The 19,924-nt window shown below is 46.8% G+C and overlaps 1 protein-coding gene across 2 annotated transcripts; it reads right to left on the bottom strand.

Moving 5' to 3' along the window:
• Window positions 1-3: 3 nt before the first annotated feature.
• Window positions 4-16,561, bottom strand: DYNLL1 (dynein light chain LC8-type 1). 2 transcript variants are annotated; one of them, XM_028527886.2, is made up of 3 exons: window positions 2,305-2,463; window positions 1,953-2,090; window positions 4-428 (listed from the first exon to the last, which is right to left on the bottom strand). In XM_028527886.2, the coding sequence occupies exons 2-3, from the start codon at window positions 2,082-2,084 to the stop codon at window positions 291-293; spliced, it is 270 nt and encodes an 89-aa protein (XP_028383687.1). In that variant the 5' UTR covers window positions 2,085-2,090; window positions 2,305-2,463; the 3' UTR covers window positions 4-290. The 2 variants fall into 2 exon arrangements, with proteins under 2 accessions (XP_028383687.1, XP_035869852.1); XM_036013959.1 differs by lacking the exon at window positions 2,305-2,463 and adding an exon at window positions 16,557-16,561 and having other exon boundaries at window positions 5-428.
• Between the last annotated feature and the right edge of the window lie 3,363 nt (window positions 16,562-19,924).

Genomic DNA, 19,924 nt, shown 5'->3' with positions numbered 1-19,924 from the left:
AAAGTTCTTCAACAGATTTATTTTGAGGGCAAAGGAATGGATTTTGAGGAGGAAGAACATGGAGCAGAGAGGTATGGAATAGAAAATAAATACAAATGTAAGCTGTTTTGCTAATTGTTTTATAACCACAACAAATGAGTACAGAGAATGCCCTGTACAAAATAACACAATAAAGGTTCAAGATCAAGGTGTTCCTTTAAGCAAGGCTGAAGATTTCAGTCTCTGGTATTTGGAATTTAGGCTGCAATCCTCGTTTTTGGATGGATCACTGGGGTGTGGTGCAGTTCACTTTAACCAGATTTGAACAGAAGAATGGCCACTTGGCCCAGGTAGAAGTAGATGAAGTGTTTGGTTTCATGTGTCACGTAACTACCGAAGTTCCTCCCCACGATGCAGTGCCATGTGGGGTTGTACTTCTTGTCAAACTCCTAGAGGGGGAGGGGAGAGAAAGAGAACACTAGATTTTTAATGTTAAACCAGAGGTCAGAGTTTGCCTCCTGGATAGGCAGAGCCTGCAGGGGTGAAAATGAGGAACGTTAGCATCTGCAGATTCTTAGAACGAAAGAATGTTCCCCAGCTCCAAGTCGCCTACATTGTGCATTAATGCAAACATACTTGCAGTGTGAGCTAAGCTGGGAACGAGCTGGGATGTAAAAAGCAGAAAGGGCAGCCTCAAAGACAGGGCACTTTGTTATCATGGTAATTCCACGATAATTCATTGATAGGTGACATTGACAATTCTAGTTTATCCTGTTCTCATGTGTAAACACAGAACTGAACAGTCGTCCTACTGTATGTCAGTCATGCACCCCCCAAATCCTAGAAGATGGTTTTTAGCCCAGAATACCCCACTGTAGTTCGTTCCTTAACTCCACTCTAGTATCCTTGATAACAAAAGACTTCCAAAAGGACAAAGTCTCAATTAGCATATAAACCACTGTGGATCAAAATTTTAATTTAAGGAGACACACTGGGCACTCCAATGCACCTATAAAAAGAATGCTGGGAGCAGAATCTAACAGCCACCTGGTCAAATTTTATCCTTAAATATAATTTAAATAGCCCTCCTTTTCACATCTGTCTTGAGGCTGATATTCTGCAGAAATGCTTTTCCTCTATTTTCCCCACTCGGAGAGGCTTGGGGACCAACTAGAATGCCCGTGTTAATTTCTTCACTAGGTCATTGTAGACAGGGGCCACAGCTAATCCTTATCTTTTAAAATTATTAAAAGTCTGTGATTTGGCTCCTCTTATATTGTATGCAGCGTTAACATCTTTTAAATCGAGGCGAACATTCTTACAAGCTACAGGAATGCACTGCTGCGTTTGTCAAAAAAGGGGTGCTTCTATTTCATCTAAAGTCTTTCATCTTCCCATTCTCCACTGCAACCCTCTCACGGCTTAGGCTGCCAGCTTCCTTCCCTTCCAGAAAAGCTGGAGCAGCTGGCAGTTCTGACAGCTGTCTACAGACTGTCACTTACCAGGCCCCATCCTAGCCCCCCAACTACCACTGCCACCTACTTTCTCTCAACTGGCGGCTAAACTCCCCACTGGAAGGCTGGCAACATCTCCCTCCGGCCTGGCTGGAAACACCCACGCACTCCCCCCTCCCGAACACCCAGATGGATCTTCCGCGCAGGAATCGTGCAGAACGGGGAACCGCTGCTCCCCGATCCTGGAAACCGTTGCTAGGTGGCGCTTTCTCCGTCAGAGCTGGGTAATAAATTAAAAAAAAAAAAAACTTGGGGCACCGAGATCCTGGTCTTCCCAAGAGGAGCAAAAAATTCACTTGCGTTCTTTCTGGAAACCTCCACACACGAGCTGCCCTGCGTGTCCTCAAGGATCTCTACCAGGCGCTCTAGGGATGCATCATCCCGGAGAGGAAACTAAGTTGCAACTCGCTCCAGCTGAGAGGCATCAGCCTCAGCCCCCCGCCAGCACCCCATCTTTACCTTCTTAATATGCGCCGCAATATCCTTCTCTATGTTATATTTCTCCAACGCCTGAGTAGCACATTCCACGGAGTCCTGTTGCATCTCCTCCGACATATCGGCATTTTTGATCACCGCCTTTCGGTCGCACATGGTTACCTGGGGGACGGGGGGAAAGACAAAGGGTGAGGATTTGGGATGCGGGATGCACCTGCAAAACGCCAGCTACCCTTCGCCCGCTCCCCGCCGTCCCGGGATGACGCCCCCCAGACCACTTCTCAGGGAGCGCAGTCCACACAGACCCAACAGCGGGAGAAGTCCAGGGAGGGACAAAACAAGGTAGCGAAGTCCCCCGGAGCCCCAAGATTCTCACAGTGGAGCAGGTGCTGGCCAACTGCGATGGTCTCCTGGGGGAGGGGCTGGCGAAGCTCACACCTAGCAGGAGAAGCCGTCGCTACCGAAGCCGTGGCGCATCTAAGGAGCACCACACCAGACACCGCTGCCTATTGCCTAGACTCCGCCCTGCTCCTGAGGGCCCGCCCTTACACTACATTCCTACTGGCTTGATGCAACACCTACGACTCTCCCATTGGTCCATAGGCTCAATGGTTCCCGCAGGATCTTTCTCCTGCATTTTGTTGCAGACCACAATGCACTGCTCGTGGCGTCGGTTGCCCCGGTGATGGGCAGCACGCGGTGAGGCCCACACACCGCGAAGGTGGAGCTGGGGCGCGCTCTCTAGAACACCGAACCGCTAGAGGGGTGCAAGGGAAGATTCTGCGCAAGCCAGGAAAGTGATTCCAAATTTACCGACATTGTCCCAAGATTTGTTCTCGAATGGTACACAGTCGGGTCCACCCCAGATCGGAAGGATTTACGGATTCTGACTGAGCTGGCCAATCGCTTCACTGAAAGGGAAATCTGTGAAGCAGGATCGTTTACCTGGGCAAATAGATTAGTGCAGTCGCAGAAGAGGGAATCTCAGGGCTTGATTTAATGCTCTACTGTCTCATTCTTTAATTATTTTTTATTTTTCAGCAAGGGACCTCAGTTTTTTGTTTGTTTTTTGTTGTTGTTGTTTTGCTTTAGGTCCCGCAAATTATGTAGCCTGTCCTCCTTAGAAATATAGGAGAGAGATTCCTTAGGAATAAGAGAGGGTTTCCTTACGAATTAAGGAATTACCCCCCCCCCCCCCCCCAGAATTGGGTCTTCCTGCTGGGAAATTCAGACCTCCTTTAAAGGGGTGGGGGGGCACGCTTGGGCAGATTTGGGTGTGTGTACCCAGGGTGGGGCATCTTGCTCCGATGAGGCAGTCTTTCCTGTGTGGGAGTTTCTTTGAGGATTTATCTCTGAGACTGAGGTGCCCTAATGATTAGAAAGGCATCCCTCAGAGATGCTTCCTCTGACCTAGAGAGGCTAACCTAACCTCTAAGCGGTTAAAAAAGCAAGGTCTTGGGAGGTTAGGGAGCAGGGTCGGCTTTGGATTTAAATCCCAGCACTCTCATTTAAATTTCCGTTTTCTTACCTGCAAAGGGGGGATAAATAGAAAAGGAAATACATCATAAGCATGTTGGGAGTATTAAATAGAGTAATGCCTTTGAAGCTCTCAACAACATGTGGCATATAGGAATCAGTGAATCTTACCAATAACTATCAGTTTATGGAACTGTCCCGGGAGTCACAGCAAGGTTTTGAACCAACCCTTAAATGCCCATAATGTGTTTTTGAACTTCCATAAAGTCGTCAGGTTAATCATCTAACCAGAGCTTTCTGTTTACACCTCTGCATTTCTCTTCTTGACCACCTACTCTCAAGAACCCAGAGCCCCTTTACAAGTTGACCAGACGCACACAACTCCAAAGAGAAAGAAGTGGGAATAATGACAACCTCAGGTACAATATATGCATATCAATTAAATTAAGCATTCGAGAGGCTTTTCCCAGGTCCATGTTTCCAATACTCAGATTATGGGTTTGAGGAGTTAAAATAGTTCTATACAGAGTCACTCCTGAGAAAGAAGGGAGCAAGATTGAGTTAGCGCTTCTACATGACTCGGGCGCGTGATTCTGAGCTGTGGAATCTAGCGATGATGCCAGAACCTGGAATCTGTCTTGGGGACCTTTCCTTCTCATACACACACACACACACACACACACACACACACATGCTGAGAGTAAAGTGGATGAGGTAATAAGAGTAGCAGCTGTTTATTGAGTGGTTGCTTACCACCAAGTGTTTTGCATTCACTCAGTGATTCCTCACAACAGCTGTGCCTGGGACCCCTTTCCTCCTGTCTTCCTGGGTGCCACCCCCACCTTCAATACCTTGCCTTATGCATCTCTTTCATTTGGCTGGTACTGAGTTGTATCCTTTATAATAACTCTGTACTAGTAGAATACTGTCGTGTGAGTCATTCTAGAGAATTATCGAGCCTGAGGAAGTTGTGGGAACCCTCAAATTTGTAGTCAGATGGACGAATGGAGGGTAACTGGAAACCCCTTTTGCATCAGAAGTGTGGACAGTCTTGTGGGACTGAACCCTTAGCCTGTGGGATCTGCCCTAACTCTGGGAGTCAGTATCAGAATTGAATTGAGTTGAATTGTTAGACACCCAGCTGATGTTGGAGAATTGGTTGAAAAATAAGTATTTGGTGTTAGGGAGAGAAAAAAAAAACCCACTTAGTATCAGAAGTGGTGTTGGAAAAAAACGCAGAGGGGAAGGGACCTGCCCTTGATTACTCAGTGACTTATGGAGCCAGATCTATAGAATCCTGGTCTGAGTCCAAATGTGTGCTCTTCCCATCACATCAGACAGGTTGGCTTATCTTTCTGTACTGAGGATTTCATGCTTTCTGGGAGTCAGTGGAGCACGGCCTATGTTTGCCACTTGGCACATGATGTTTGCAGAACAAATGTCAAATAAATGAATTGGTGCAGAACGGCACCAACATGCCTGCACTTAGTGCGGCATGAAAACTGCTCCTGGTGTAGTTCTGATAGGCAGCAGGGAGGACTCAGCTCACCACAGGCACTAGAGGGATTCCAGAGGAAGGGGAGGAAGTGGAGACTCAACTGCATTCTTGGTTCATCAGAACCATCCCATCAGATTTAGGGAGCCTCAGAATAGGTCATTTCCAGAGTCCTCTGAAAGTTCAGATGAGACCCAGGATGAGTCTACCAAGTAGAAACCCCAGAGAATTTTCTAAATCAGTCTCATGATTTTTGCCATACCTGCACCCTACCTCTACAAGTATTGATTCAATGTTTTCCTCTAATTAAACTCCCTTTATTTTTTAAAATCAGTGTAGTTTTAAAGGCAAATTTACATCATCAGCATAAATGGAGAACCAGTCTCAGTTGTCATAAACAGAAGGTAACTATAAAATATAAATATTAGAATATAAAACCATTTGTTCTCATATTGCTAAACTGATCTTGGACACCACGAGTGATATGTTTCCCACATTTGGGAAGTGCTGCCCTTAGGAGGGCTCTTCAAGGGGGTCCACAGATGGATTCCAAAGCTTCCACAAGCCCCCTGGAATCCATGTGTAAAGTGCAATCCGTGTGTAAATACCTACAGGCCTTTTCCCAGGGAGAGGATCCATAGCTTCCACCAGATGCACCGAGGGATTCAAAACCCAAGAAGGATACAGACTAATTGATCTCAAATAAACCACACTCCTAGAATGGATGTAAGATCCCTTCACCAGGTCCAACTGAATTGGCCCATCTGGGGCTCCATAGCACCACGTGTCTGGGCAGCTCACTCTGTCCCACTCCTAGCTGCTAGATTTGCTAGAAAACCCCTCTGAGCCTGAAAACACACATCTTCTACCCACAGGAAGTCAAAATTAGAGAGAGGCAAAATTTCTGAGAGTACGGGTTTTGGAATCGGACAGACCGGGGAAAAGCCTAAGTTGTATGACCTCTTACAAGTTAGTTACCTTCTCAGAGGGGCAGATTCCTGATTGTTTTCGTGGAGAGAATACCTTCATTATGAGCTGGTGGCCAGGATTATATTAATTAATGCATCTAAGGACTTAGCAAAAGTCCAAAAAATGGTAGCTCTTGCTATTATGTATTGACATCTTACTATGTGCCAGGATTTGGGGACACATCGCCTCACTGACTGACGTCTCACAACTCTATAAGGAAAATGAGGTTCAGAGAGGTGAAGTGCCTTGCCTAAAGTCCCACTGCTAGGAAATGATGGAGCTGGGATTTGAACTCTGGTCTGACTCCACAGTCCCACATGGTGGATGGAAACCGGGTTACCCTACCTCCCAGACAAAGACAGCGATGATGAGTGCCCCTGAGAGCTCTCAGGATCCTGGCCCCTGGCAGGAGCTCCCTAAATATATGTTGGGTAGATGGATGGATAGATGGGGAAAAAAGGGTGGGTATTTCAAAATTATTCAGTATTGCTTCCTCCCAAACCTGACCCTGGATTGGTCCTTGACTGTCTTGAGCTTCCCTAGACAAATTACCATTGTACTTTAGCAAACAGGTTTTCCCAGGGGCTTAAGAAAGCCCTTTGGGATTGTTCATAAGCAGGCTGAGGGATTCCTTGCGGGGCTTGGAGCGGCACCCTCCCGCAAACAGGCTAGAAAGGATCACAGCCTGTTCCACCTCAACCCTGCCACCAGCCCAAGATCACACTGTTCCCTGCCCTGGCCAGCGATCACTTTTCAAGATTTCCTGGGACCTCAAGCCCTTTCTTGGACCAGGAGTTTGTCACCAACCTAGCAGCTCCAGCCCTCCCTTGCCTGAAAGGAAGTGTGAGATGCAGCCCCTAGAGTTGACTCAAAGGCCTCTTCCCACAAAGGAGGGGCTCTGTGGGAGAGCGCTCCTGGGTCTGAACAGAAGCTTCCTCCGATGGGAGAAGGACTGGCACTGGCCTGGGACTGGCAGGAGAACTGAGCTTTGGAGCCAAGTACTGTACTGCAGTGCAGGGACAGTGAGGTCAGACAAGCAGGGACAACTCGGGGAAGAAAATCTCCCTTCTGGCCGGTAGCCAAGCCTCACCTGAGTGCACAGATACCTCTGAAGGCTCAGTGTGCAGCCTCCTGTCCAGGGGGGCAATAGGGAAACTCAGGCACATCCAGAGAGGCCTAGTGGATCCCCCTCAGTGGGCAGACAACCCGGAGCAGAGGCTAAAAGTATAGACGGTGGGGCCAGGCAGCCCTGGGTCTGCATCCTGACTCTCCCCTAGTAAGGTGTGTGACTTTAGATCAGTGAGTCCACCTCTCTGAGCCTCAGTTTCCTCATGCATACAAGGGGTACTGTCCATAGTTCTCATTTCTCAGGAACAGTTTGGTGATTGAGATGGTGCATGTAGAACATACAGTGCAAAACTTAGAATGTGGCACAAATCAATGATGCTAGCATGTTTTCCAAAACCAGGATTTTTCAACCTCGGCACTATCGTTTTGAACCAGAACGTTTATTGTCGTGGGGGGCTGCCCTGTGCATTAGAGGATGTTTAACAGCATCCCTGGCCTCTATTCACCAGATGCCAATTGTACATCACGCCCAATTGTCAACTAAAAATGTCTTCAGACAACGCCAAATGTCCCCGGAGGGTGGTCATTGAGAACCACTGCCCTAGGTAACCTGGACTGAGTCCAAATGTCGCAGTTCCCAAACTCACAGCGTCACGGGAAGAACACCAGGCAGGCAGGCCTACCTACAAAGGGAGGGATGGGAGATCCAACAATTCCAGAACAAGCTTCCCCCGCCCGCACTGGCTTGGACCAAGAGGCAGGGCCTGACTCTGCTCTAGGAGTCAATGAGCCTCTTCTGACTCACTAGGTGACCTCTGTGTCACCCTTTCATTATATGAAAAGTGGGCCTGAGCTAAACCTCAATTATTCTAGGGCCCCAGACAAAGAGACAGGCAGTTGGTATCTGACTTCTGGCCCCTCCGTCCTTACTCACCGACTGAGAGAAAACCTGAGTCTCGGGAACTTGGGGTTTCATTCGTGATTGCTGAGAGATCTTTGAGAGAGAACTGTTCGGGGTGCTGAGGGTTGTGATACTGTGACTTATCATACTAAATATATATTTGGCCTTCGTCCCATTTCCTGGCTCACGGCTCCCCGAACCTCTGGAATTTGCTGAGCAATAAGAGCAATGGGAACATCTTTTATCGTGATATTTGGTCTCTTGTCCCTCAGTTCCTGAAATCTCTTTAAAGTCATAAGGTGAGACAGGTGTCTTGCTATCTTTAACCAGCCCCTTCCCACCACAACTGGGCTGGTGTTAATAAGGTGATTTTGGAAGGCACCTCAGGATGGGGGACTGGTCTCCAGGAAGGGGAGAAGGGCTGGAGATCGGGTTCAACCACCAGTGGCCAGTGTTTTTGTCAACTGAGCCTATGTCGTGAAGCCTCCACAAAAACCCGAAAGGACAGGTTCAGAGACCTTCTGGCTAGTGACCACGTGGAGGGCTGGGCAAGCAGCGCACCGGGAGCGGGCGTGGGAGCTCGGCACCCTGTCCCCATCCCCACACCTTGCCCTCTGCATCTCTCCCATCGGGCTGTTCCCGAGTTACACCCTGTTGTAACAAACCAGTCATCTAGTAAGTAAAATGCTTCTCTAAGTTCTGTGAGCCGCTCTAGCAAATTCACCAAGCCAGAGGAAGGGGTCATGGGAACCTCTATTTTTACAGTCACTCAGTCAGAAGTACAGGTAACAACCTGAGCTTGTGACTGCAGTCTGGAGGGGGGTGGGTGGGGTAGTCTGATGGGACCGAACCCCTAACTTAAGAAATCTGATGCTGTCTCCGGGTGTTGGAATTGAGCTGAAATTGTAGGACACCCAGCTGGTGCCTGGGGAATTGCTTTCTGGTGTGAGAGAAACCCCGCTCCTCTCCACACACAGTAACTGGTGACCAGAACTCTATTAGGGATGCTCAAGAGAACAAAACAGGGGAAGTCCCTTCTTCGTGGAACTTGTATTTTATCAGGAGAATAAAGATAACACGCAAAAATGTCAAACCCTGCTCATTATAATGGATAAAAACAGAGTAAGAGACCAAGGGTGACAGGCAAGGGGTCTTATTTCAAATAGAGTTTTCTGAGAAGGCTTCTCTGTAAAGGTGCCATTTGAGTCAAGATTTGATGTCCTGGCTACCAGGTAGAGGACAGAGGGTAGGGAAGCCAGTGGGAGCAGAGAGGCCAGGTAGAGGCTCTTGTGACATCCAGACAAAAGGTGATGGAGGCTTGGACCAAGCAGAGGTAGGATGAGAGAGGTGGTTGGATTCTGGATATATTCTGAAGGTGAAGCTGACAGATTTGCTGATTAATTTAATATGAGGAAGCCCTGGCCAGGTAACTCAGTTTGTTAGAGCCTTGTCCCAATATGCCAGGCTGGTGGGTTTGATTCCCTGTCAGGGCACATATAAGAGTCAGCCAATGAACGCATCAGTAAGTAGAACAACAAATCAATGTTTTTTTCTCTCTCTCCTTTCCTTAATTTCCCTAAAATAAATTTTTAAAAAATTAAAAAAAAAATTGCCCTGGCTGGTGTAGCTCAGTGGATTGAGTTGCCTGTGAACCAAAGGGTCACTGGTTCAATTCACAGTCGGGGCACATGCCTGGGTTGTGGGCCAGATCTCCAGTAGGGGGCATTCAAGAGGCAACCACACATTGATGTTTCTCTCCCTCTTTCTCCCTCCCTTCCCCTCTGTAAACATAAATAAAATATTAAAAAAATTTTTAAACGTTTTAATACAAGGTATGAGGAAAAGAGAGGAGTCAAACATAACTCCAAGATTTGCAGCCTGAACAATGAGAAGAATAGGTTGGGCGGGAGAATGCTGACCAAAACAGAAACACAAAGTTGTTTTGGCCATGTTACGTCTGAGGTGCCTATTAGGCATTCCAAGTGGAGGTGTCAAATATGCAGTTGGATATATGAGTTCTGAGATAAGGTCCAGGCTAGAGCTATAACCTGGGGAGTCATTAGCTTATAGATGACATTTAAAGCCACAAAACTGAATGAGATCACCACCAAGGGAGGAGTACGAACAGATGGAAGAGGGAATGTTTATTCAGCTAGCAACATCCCCTGAATTTTTACTGTGGGTCGGGGCCTGAGCTAGGTGTTAGGTACAGAGACCCAAGAGACACTCCATTACTTATTTAATTTTTCCTGCCTAAGTGCTTTGGCCACTTAGATGATAAACAGAGAAGTCCTGCCCTGCCTCTTACTCACTTACTCATTTTTTCAACAGATATGGAACACCTGCTTGATACAAGATCCCCATCTAGGCACTAAGGACATGAAGGGAGTAAGTCAGACATGGCTTCTGTCCTAATTGAGTACGTTTTGCATGTGGAGGAGGTGGACATTGAACAAGATACACATGATAATGTGATTACAGTTGTGACAAATACTATGACAGAGAAAGTAGGCTGGTATGAGAGCTGTTAATAGGGCTCTGCCCTAGCCTAGAAGGCAGGGAAGGCTTTCCTGGGAAGTCACATTTCAGCAGCAATCTAATGGAACAGGAACCGAGGCTAAGGAGAAATGTATGGAGCTTCTTTGATGAAAGGAATACCAGGCTCAAAGGCCTGAAGGCTGGGGGAAGGGTGGTCATTGAAGGAAGGCCAACTTGACTACAGTGATGGGGGAATGGGAGAGATGAGCCTGGATGGGTGGGCAGCAGCCAGACCTTCAGGGTCCTGTGAACCGGTTAAGACACAGGATTCTGCCCTGGCTGGCGTAGCGTAGTGGATTGAGCGTGGGCTGTGAACCAAAGTATCGCAGGTTCGATTCCCAGCCAGGGCACATGCCTGGGTTGCAGGCCACGGCCCCCAGCAACCGCACATTGATGTTGCTCACTCGCTCGCGCTCTCTCTCTCTCTCTCTCTTTCTCCCTCCCTTCCCTCTCTAAACACAAATAAATCTTAAAAAAAAAAAAAGACACAGGATTCTGAGGCTACCACTGGCCCTGAAAGACTACAGGTGGGGGCTCACATGATCAAAAGGTCACTGAGGAGCATGGGCCAGAGGGGCCAGTGTGGCAACTGGGACAACATATGCATTTTGGGAAATACATAAACATGCAGTCTATATGAACCCCCAAATTTGCAGTCAGCCAGGAGGAGGTGTGGGAAGACTGAGAACCTCATTTGTGGCCGGTGTCTCAAGCAACGGTGAGTCTTGTGGAGGGACTAAGCTCTTAACCTGAGGGCGTCTGCATGAACTCTGGGCAGTGCCGGAATCAGATTGTTGGACACTGAGTGGGTTTTGGAAACTGGTGTAGAAAAACAGCATCTTTACTGTCAGAAATGATATCAAAAGAGAGCTACAGCTGGCTGGTGTAGCTCAGTGGATTGAACACTGGCCTGAGAACCAAAGGGTCACTGGTTTGATTCCCAGGGAGGGCACAAGCCTGGGTTGTAGGCCAGGTCCCCAGTTGTGGGGCATGGAGAGGCAACTAATCAATATTTCTCATCCTTTCTTTTTCACTCCTTTCCCTTCTCTCTGAAAATAAATACATAACATCTTTTTTTTTCTAAAGATACCACAGGAAGTCACTGAGTATTAAGCATACTGCTAGACATACAGACTTTAATAAATGTAAAAATTATAAGCCACAAATAAAAAAAATATGTGAATAAATGGAAAGTGATGCCAAGCTTCTGGATGGGAAGGCCAAATATAGCAAGAATGAAAAATTCCCCATGCAAATGTACAGATTTAACACCATTCCGGTTACAATACCAACAAGATGCCACACAGAACTTGATGAAGGGGTTCTAGAATGTGCTTAGGCAAATCAACCAGCAAAAATGCAGGGGGAATGAAAGGAGCAATAGCGGGTAACTGGGCCCTACAGAGGTACAACTAAGAGCAAAGTTCTATACTTGGGTCACACAGGTCTCGGCACCACCCAACACCAACTCTGCACTAAACCGGACCTGAAAGCCTAGGAGGGTGTGGCCAGGCAAAAGGCTGGAGAGGCAGAGAGGAGAAAGCAGCATTCCAAGGAGGAGTAGCCCCTGCAAAGACCTAGTACCGGCTTCAGACAAAGCAGCTCCTATAGAGAAGCTGACAGAGGAGTAGTAAGAGAAAAGGAGAGGCTGGTAGAGGCAAATTCTGAAGGGCTAATAAAGGGGGTGGAGATGGGGTTCTTTCCAGGGGGCCAGAAACTTTGTCTCCTCCACTGCTTTGTCCCTAGCATGTAGCACGGTGCACACAGTAGGCGTTCCAGAAACAGTCTGGAGATCTTTTCATGCCTGCGTGTGCACGGACTTGGTCTCTTTAACAACATCTGTGTGGCATTCTGAATTGCACATTTTCCCATGTAACAAGGTCCCCCTGGATGGACCTTGAGGTCCTTTCCAGTTTTAGGTGGACTCATAGTTATTATTAATAAACACTCTAGCATTTTGAACACAGCATCCCCTGTGGCTCTTCTTCCTCAGGCCTGGGCGGGATCACTGCATTTTTGCTTAGTCCTGTTCTGCTTTCCTTCTGGCTTCCGAACAAGCACCCTTTCGCTATTCACAGCTCCCCTAGGAGACTGGGAGGCTGTACTCCCATCAGGCTCTCCCCTCCCCCCTGCCTGAGCATCTCATCCTTTATAAGCATCCTATTCAGGGATGTACAACAAATATTTGTATGGTAAAGGACGCTTATACTGATTTCCACTGAGCAGCTGACATACTTAGGACTTACATGTGTCATCTAGCCCGGCCAGGCTCTGATTGACATGAGGGCATCTCAACGCTAAGTCACCTGTGGCTGCAGAGTGAGAAAGAACACCCTCCCCCCCCACCCCAACGTCCTCACTGTGCTGAGCTATTTCGCTTCCCCAAAGCACCAAGCTTTTCCTTCTGCCCTCCCAGCTTTCTTTGCACTTGCTCTTCCTCCTGTCTGTAATGCTTTGCTTTTCCTCTCCTCATTTACCTAGCTGACGCCAGCTGATTTTTCAGATCTTGGCTTAGAAGCTACTCCTTCCGGGAATTCTTCCCTAAACACTCCTCCACTCCAGTCTCGGTTAAGACATTCAGCAGCACCCTGTATTTCTCGTAGCGCGTGTCTCACTGTGTTGTAACTGTCTTTCGAGTTGCCTGTGAAAGGTGTGAGGGCAGAATCAGGGTCCCGTGCACTGTTGTATCTCTGGCACTGAGACAGACGTTCGGCAGCTCAATAAAACTTGAATGCATGCACGCAAGTTGCGTGGACAAGGAGTGGGGAAGCCACCAAAGTCCCAGATGCCAATTAGGAGACCCTGCGCTCATAGAGCTGGAGTGGAAGCATTCCAAGAGGGGAAAAAAAACCCTCGGCTCCTGCAGGCCCCGTCAAGGAGTGTGCGGTGGAGAGACAAACCGGCAGCTCTTGAGAAGGACAGAATAACAAAAGAAACGTCCCCAGCTGCCTAGCTGCAGGAAATGTCTGTCAATGTGACATTCACAGAAGCCCTGCCCATGTGCTGTCCAAAGGGGAGAGCCAGCCCCCGGCAGACAGAAGGAACTTCAGTAGCTGTGCATGTGTCAGCACGGGGGACGTGTGGCTTACAGGCCTCTTGGCTCTCTGTTTTGTTTTTTGTTTTTTAACTTGAAAAAATCTCCAGATATTTCCCATGTATATATTTGTTACTTTTAAGGAATGTTATTTTATTTATTTTTAGACAGAGGGGAAGGGAGGGAGAAAGAGAGGGAGAGAAACATCAATGTGTGGTTGCCTCTCATGGGCCCCCAACTGGGGACCTGGCCAGCAACCCAGGCATGTGCCCTGACTGGGAATCAAACCAGCGACCCTTTGGTTTGCAGGCCAGCACTCAGTTCACAGAGCCACACCAGCCAGGGCAGGAATGTTTACTTTTAAGCTACCATTGCCAAATTATATTAACACAGTTCATTAAAAATCTGCTTAGTAAAAAATTGGCTTGAGTCCAAAAACATTAAGATTCTATCAAATCAAGGCATCCTCTTTCATAAAACATTATTAGCACTGTCATTAATCTTTTTGCGCCCTTTCAAGCCTTTGCTTGTGTTTCTGGTTTACTCTGCTGTAAAATGAGTTTCCAAGGTATGCAACAGAGTGGGAAATGTTTAGGGAAAAGAGCTGGGTTGAGGGCGAGGAATTTGGGGCTTAGAAAACAAGGCTTGGCCCTGGCTGGCGTAGCTCAGTGGATTGAGCACAGGCTGCGAACCAAAAGCATTGCAGGTTCGATTCCCAGTCAGGGCACATGCCTGGGTTGCAGGCCATGGCCCCCCCGCCCCCCAGCAACCGCATATTGATGTTTCTCTCTCTCTCCCTCCCTCCCTTCCCTCTCTAAAAATAAATAAATAAATAAATAAAATCTTAAGAAAACAAGGCTTAGTGAACTTTAGGAGCCCATTGGGTCCTTTTCTACCTCAGTTCCCTTTTTCTGGAACTAGAGTAACTCTTCTTTAAGTACTAGTTAATAAAATCAATAGTGTTTTTAAGTGCCTACTGTGTGCCAACACAAAAGGGCTGTAAAGGGAAGTGATTAGTCTCAGTGGTGGGGGGCACGGGGGTGTGGTTCACACACCTTTGAGAATGTCGCACTGCATTGTCCTATGTGGTAGCTATTAGTCATAGCTATCTATTTAAATTAAAATTAATTGATTACAGTTAATAGTTCAGTTTCTCAGTTACAGAGGCCACATTTGGAGCGTTTTAATGGCTACATGCAGCAAAGAACCCTCATAGAACCCAGGTATAGAATGTTCCCATCATCATCCAAAGTTCTGTTGGTAACACGGCATGCGCCTTCTCCCAGAATACTTTCCCGCTCACAGGCAATACTTTGGATCCAACTTCACAACTTCTACTACTTTGCAGGCTTGGGGTGGGGGCTGGTTGCTTAGGCAATGGTTCACTGACCCCTGAAACCCATGAATCCAAGAAAAGGCAGCCCTGATACGACAAGCTACATTCCAACCGAATAGAACAAGCTGGCAAAAATCGAGCAATAGAGCTGCTACCAACTCAGGATGCTGCTTTGTATGAACCTCACATAAAACCAGGCCCTTGGGTTACTACCTGTCTGGCCCCATTAAGAAACAAACAAACATCAAACCACCAGTTCAATATCCAAACATAATTTGTAAAACAATATTAAAGATTTTCTGCAGTCTCTTAAGAAAGCACCAAGGGGGGATAATATCCACAACGCATTGCAACTCTTCTTGCATTCTCTCTTCCATCTTCTCTCTTCATCCTCCCACACATGGCATTTGCCTCCTGAAAGCTCTCCGCACCCGCATTCCAAAGCCTCTCCAAACCCCCAACTCTGCTGCTGCTGTTGCTGCTGTTGCTGCTCCCTGTCCTCCCCTGCACGGCAAGTGCTTTATTATGCAGCTCTCCAGCAGATGCTTTATTTTCCCCATCACACAAATATAGTGGCAAAGGACAGAGAGAAAGCTCCCGGGGTGCTGTGCCCAGGAACACATTCCACGGCGACCCAGCCCACGGCTCTCCCTGCCAGCCTGGACTAGTTTCTCCGAGATGACTCATTTTCCCACTGCTGGTCCACTCCCATCACTTCCTCTGCTGCCCACTGCTCCCAAGGGCCAGGGTCATGAAGGGAGACTGGCAGAGAAGAAATCCTTTTGCTGGGATGCCAGAGGGGACTGATGTCATAGCGAAAGGTAGAAAACCAGATGGGCAGGTTTGGAGAATGTTTTATCGCCACTGTTAATTGTTCTATTACTTCTTTAATAGGGCACCGCCCAACTCCCTACCAGGGAGTAAATGGCTTGCTGTGAGAAATGCATTAACTCTTAACAGGTTGCCAAGGTCAAAGGCTTCTCTTTTCATTCTGAGGATGAGCCCATTGATGCCATTCTTATCATCTATTAGGAATGATGAATTTCATTGAACGCTCTTCTATTTTAAGTGAAAGCTCATCTCTGCAGGAAAGACAGTCCCATCCCATTTATCTAACTAACTCCAATGCCCATCCACCATCATTGGGTCGCGCGCCTGGATCTCTGTCTTCAGTGGAGAGGGCACGTAGAGCCTGGAGCCATCCCACTTCTCATTCTCCCTTCTCATGTCCTCCACACGTGCCCGAACTATCACCGTCCATCCCCTGCAGCTCATGTCCATCTGCTTTGCTCCTCGTCTCAGAATGCTACCACTGCCCACCCAGGTCCCCATGCCAGGAACCTGGAAATCAACCTGGACTTCCCCTCCTTCCTCTGCCCCCGTGTCCAATCTTTGTCCAAGTCCTGTGACTTCATCTTCTCGGGATATCCATTCTCGTTAGTATCTCGACCTCTTATCACCTTGCATTGGGTCACTGGCATCTCTTGCTCGGGCGATGGCAGTGGTCTCCTAGCTAGAGTACCCCAGTACCCACTCCTAAGTTACTTTACCATGTAACCTGCCAGCACCCGGGCCATCTGGGGCTATTCCTGTTCTTACCTACACTCACCTTTAGGCTAATCTGAACACACTGTTTATCTTCCCTGAACAAATAGAATCCAACTCTAAAATCATTAATGGATAACGTAGGGTTTTTTGAAAGATTTTATTTATTTATTTTTAGAGAGAGGGGAAGCAAGAGAGAAAGAGAGGGAGAGAAACATGGATGTGTGAGGGAAACATCAATAGGCTGCCTCTCTCATGCTCCCAACAGAGGACCTGGCCCACAACTCAGGCGTGTGCCCTGACTGGGAATCAAACCGGCGACCTTTCAGTTGGAAGGCTGGCACTGAACCCACTGAGCCACACCAGCCAGGGCTATTCATGGATAATGTAGTTTTAACAAAGTAATCTATGAAGTCACAGGAGGGGCTTTATGCTGTAATTAAACAGAAATACTCCCTGCATTGACCTCTTAATCATCTCTCCTTTTTTCCCCTAAGCTCCCTCATAATGGCAGCAATACTGCCACACAGCTCACTCACTTCTCCTTTCGTCTAGGGTCCCGCAGCTGCCCTCCGGTAAAATCAGCTCTCAGTGTCCTCCCCAACTCCCCTATCACTTCCACAGAGTTCTCACGCCAACGTAATTCCTTAAAACCCTTCCATGGCTACTCACTGCCCTCAGTAGAGTCTGAACTCCATAACATGGTTTCCTAGGTCTTGAAGCCCAGGTCCTTCTCCCCACTTACACTTGCCCTAGCCAAACTGTAGGGCCGTGGAAGCTGTCCCTCGTCTGCCATGCTCTCTTCTCTCTGGGCGATCATACATACTGGTGCTCTTCTTTTTGCCTGAAAAGCCCTTCCCTGCTTCCCTATGGTTAACTCCTGCTGGTGTTCCAGGGCTCAACCTAAACTCGGACTCCTGGAGGCCTTTCTTATAATCTCTAAGGCTGAATTGGCTGGACTCACAGAGGCTGACCCTTGTCGCAACTGTGCTCTGACGGACTGAATAGCAACTTGACTATCCATACACCATCGGCCTCATACGGGGCTTAAATGATAGCATGCACTTGATGATGCTGAACAAGCAGATGAGCAAAGGCTCACAAGGGTACCCCTGCCTAGGGTCTGCGGTCTTAGCAGAGAATGGGCCCCTTGAGCACGAAGCAGTCATGTTGGCTTCGTTTGTGTTCTAACCTGCAAAGGTTAGTACCTGGGCTCATAGGAACAAAACCCACCTTTGTGGTTCCATGGATGATCACAAATGCCTCCTAGCCATTTAGCCGTGTTCCTGCTCATCAGGAAGGCTGTACTTGCCACATCTCCATATCTGGGCACAACATGTTCTAGATTAGGTACGAACCCCTTTGGTGACTGCATACGGCAAGACTGTGCACAGTACAAGCTGAATCATGACTATTCATAAGCAGTCTTCTGCCTAGAGTCCTACTACGTCACCCAGCTGATTCCATGTATCTCTCTCCCTAGGAAGAATACCCAATTGTCTCCAATAGCATTTTCTGTTTGGTCCTTCCTGGCAACAGTAACGTAGGAGTGGTAGAACTCAGAAGGTGCTGTGAATATCCCCCCAAATGAGGAGACGTGTGGAGTTAGGATGCCTTTAGGATACACAGGCACCTGCAAGGCTTAGACTCACGATCACACTGGACCAGGGCTCTTTCCTGCTTGTCTTCACAAGTAGAAGCTTTATACAATCCAGAATACAACAGGTAGTCCTGACGCTTTTATTTTAAAAATAATTTATTGTTTTATTTCAATTAAAAAAGTAGTACCTGATAATTACAGACAGTTTGATGAATGCAGAAAAGCATAAATAACAATAAAAATATAGACATCACTTCCATCAGGAGATATCTCCACACATTTGGAAGGTTATTCTCTTCCATGTTTTCTTATTGCAAGCTATGAATATATACACAACACATAATTGTACAGAACTGGATAATTCATAAATTTTGTTTTTCAAAATATGAAAATGAAACGTAGTTGAAATAACAACCTTCAACTTCACAGAAATGTATGACATCTAAAGTGAAATTTCCCATAATCCCATTCTTTAGAGACAACTGGTGTTAACCAGTTTCCTAGATTCCTTCAGAATATATACGTGTGTGCGTGCATGTATAAAACATCATTTTTAATTCACTTCAATTAAAACTAAATTAGCGTGACCTTAATATCTTTCAAAACATCATTCAGTAATTGTGTAAGATTCATTATTATTGCATTGAACCACTCCCTTAGGATTAGGAGTTTAATTTTTTTTTTTTAATTTCAAAGAATGCAATGGTAGGGGCCCAGGGCTGGCTGCCTCCAAATATCCCACATTAATTACTTTAAAATAAAGTGACTTGACAAGCAGCCAGTGCAGGAAGGGCACATGGACCCTCCCTTGTCTCCTTGAGTGCAGGAATAAATTTCCCCTGTCAAGGTGCCCTCCTTGCTGCAGGGGGACTAGGGGAAACACCGTATCTTTAGAGTTATGGAATCCAGGGCCCAAAACTGCATACACAAACCTTGTTACTCCTTCACCAATGTACTCCCCAAACCCAAACTTTGTTTAGCTTCCTCAGGAATTAGCATCCAAATCTAAGTGCCCTTGTCCTGTCATTTCTTCACAAGTTTACTGTTTCTCTGTTTAGAAAATACAAAAGCTGGCTGGTTCATCATTCCCAGGAGCATCATTATTATGATCTCCCCTGTGCACATATTAAATACTGGTTTTTCTCCTGTTAATCTGGTCTTAACATCAGTTTCATTATTGGTCCAGCCATAAGAAACTCAAGTGGTAGGGGAAGTCTCCCCCTCCAGGACACAATGAACACAGGTAATTTATTATGAGGATTTCTTAGTTCCTCATGATAAAATCCAAGTGGAATTCCTGGATCAAGGGAAATGTGTATATTATCAGGGCCAGATGTATGCCATTCGATTTACCTTCCAAAAAGATGATACACTCAGTAGTTGTGTGTCTAGTTTTTTGTTTGTTTTGATTTAAAAAGACTAAAAGGTGGTATAACTAAAGTCAACTACCTTCAGAATACATGTTTGGTTTTATTCCCTAATGCTAGCATTAACAGGTTTTTTTTTTTTTTTTTTTACCATTTAAACAAATTTTAATTTACTGATTTTAGAGAGAGAGAGAGGAAGGGAGATAGACATGGGTTTGTCGTTGCACTTATTCATGCATTCTTTGGTTGATTCTTGTATGTGCCCTGACCGGGGACTGAACCTGCAAACTTGGTGTTTTGGGAGGCTGCTTTAACCAACTGAACTAGCCACCTAGCCAGGCTAACAGACTTCATTTGTTTGTTTTTAGGATTTTATTTGTTTAATTTTAGAGAGAGGGGAAGGGATGGAGAAAGGGAGGGAAAGAAACATCAGTGTGAGGTTGCCTCTTGCACACCCCCAACTAGGGACCTGGCCTGCAACCCAGGAATGTGACCCGACTGGGTTCACAGGCCGGTGCTCAGTCCATTGAGCCACACCAGCCAGGGCCGGAGTTTGTCTTTAGCAAGTTTTATATACCCTTCCCCTACGTTTTATTGCGAAAATTTTCAAACATCCAGAAAGGTATAAAGAATGGTTCTGTGAACACAGTGATTACACCTACCGTCT

This window comes from Phyllostomus discolor, chromosome 13 (assembly GCF_004126475.2).
Source record: "Phyllostomus discolor isolate MPI-MPIP mPhyDis1 chromosome 13, mPhyDis1.pri.v3, whole genome shotgun sequence".
Taxonomy (NCBI): Eukaryota; Metazoa; Chordata; class Mammalia; order Chiroptera; family Phyllostomidae; genus Phyllostomus; species Phyllostomus discolor.
The sequence above is the reverse complement of the archived record's forward strand: the minus strand, read 5'-3'. Positions and strand labels throughout refer to the sequence as shown.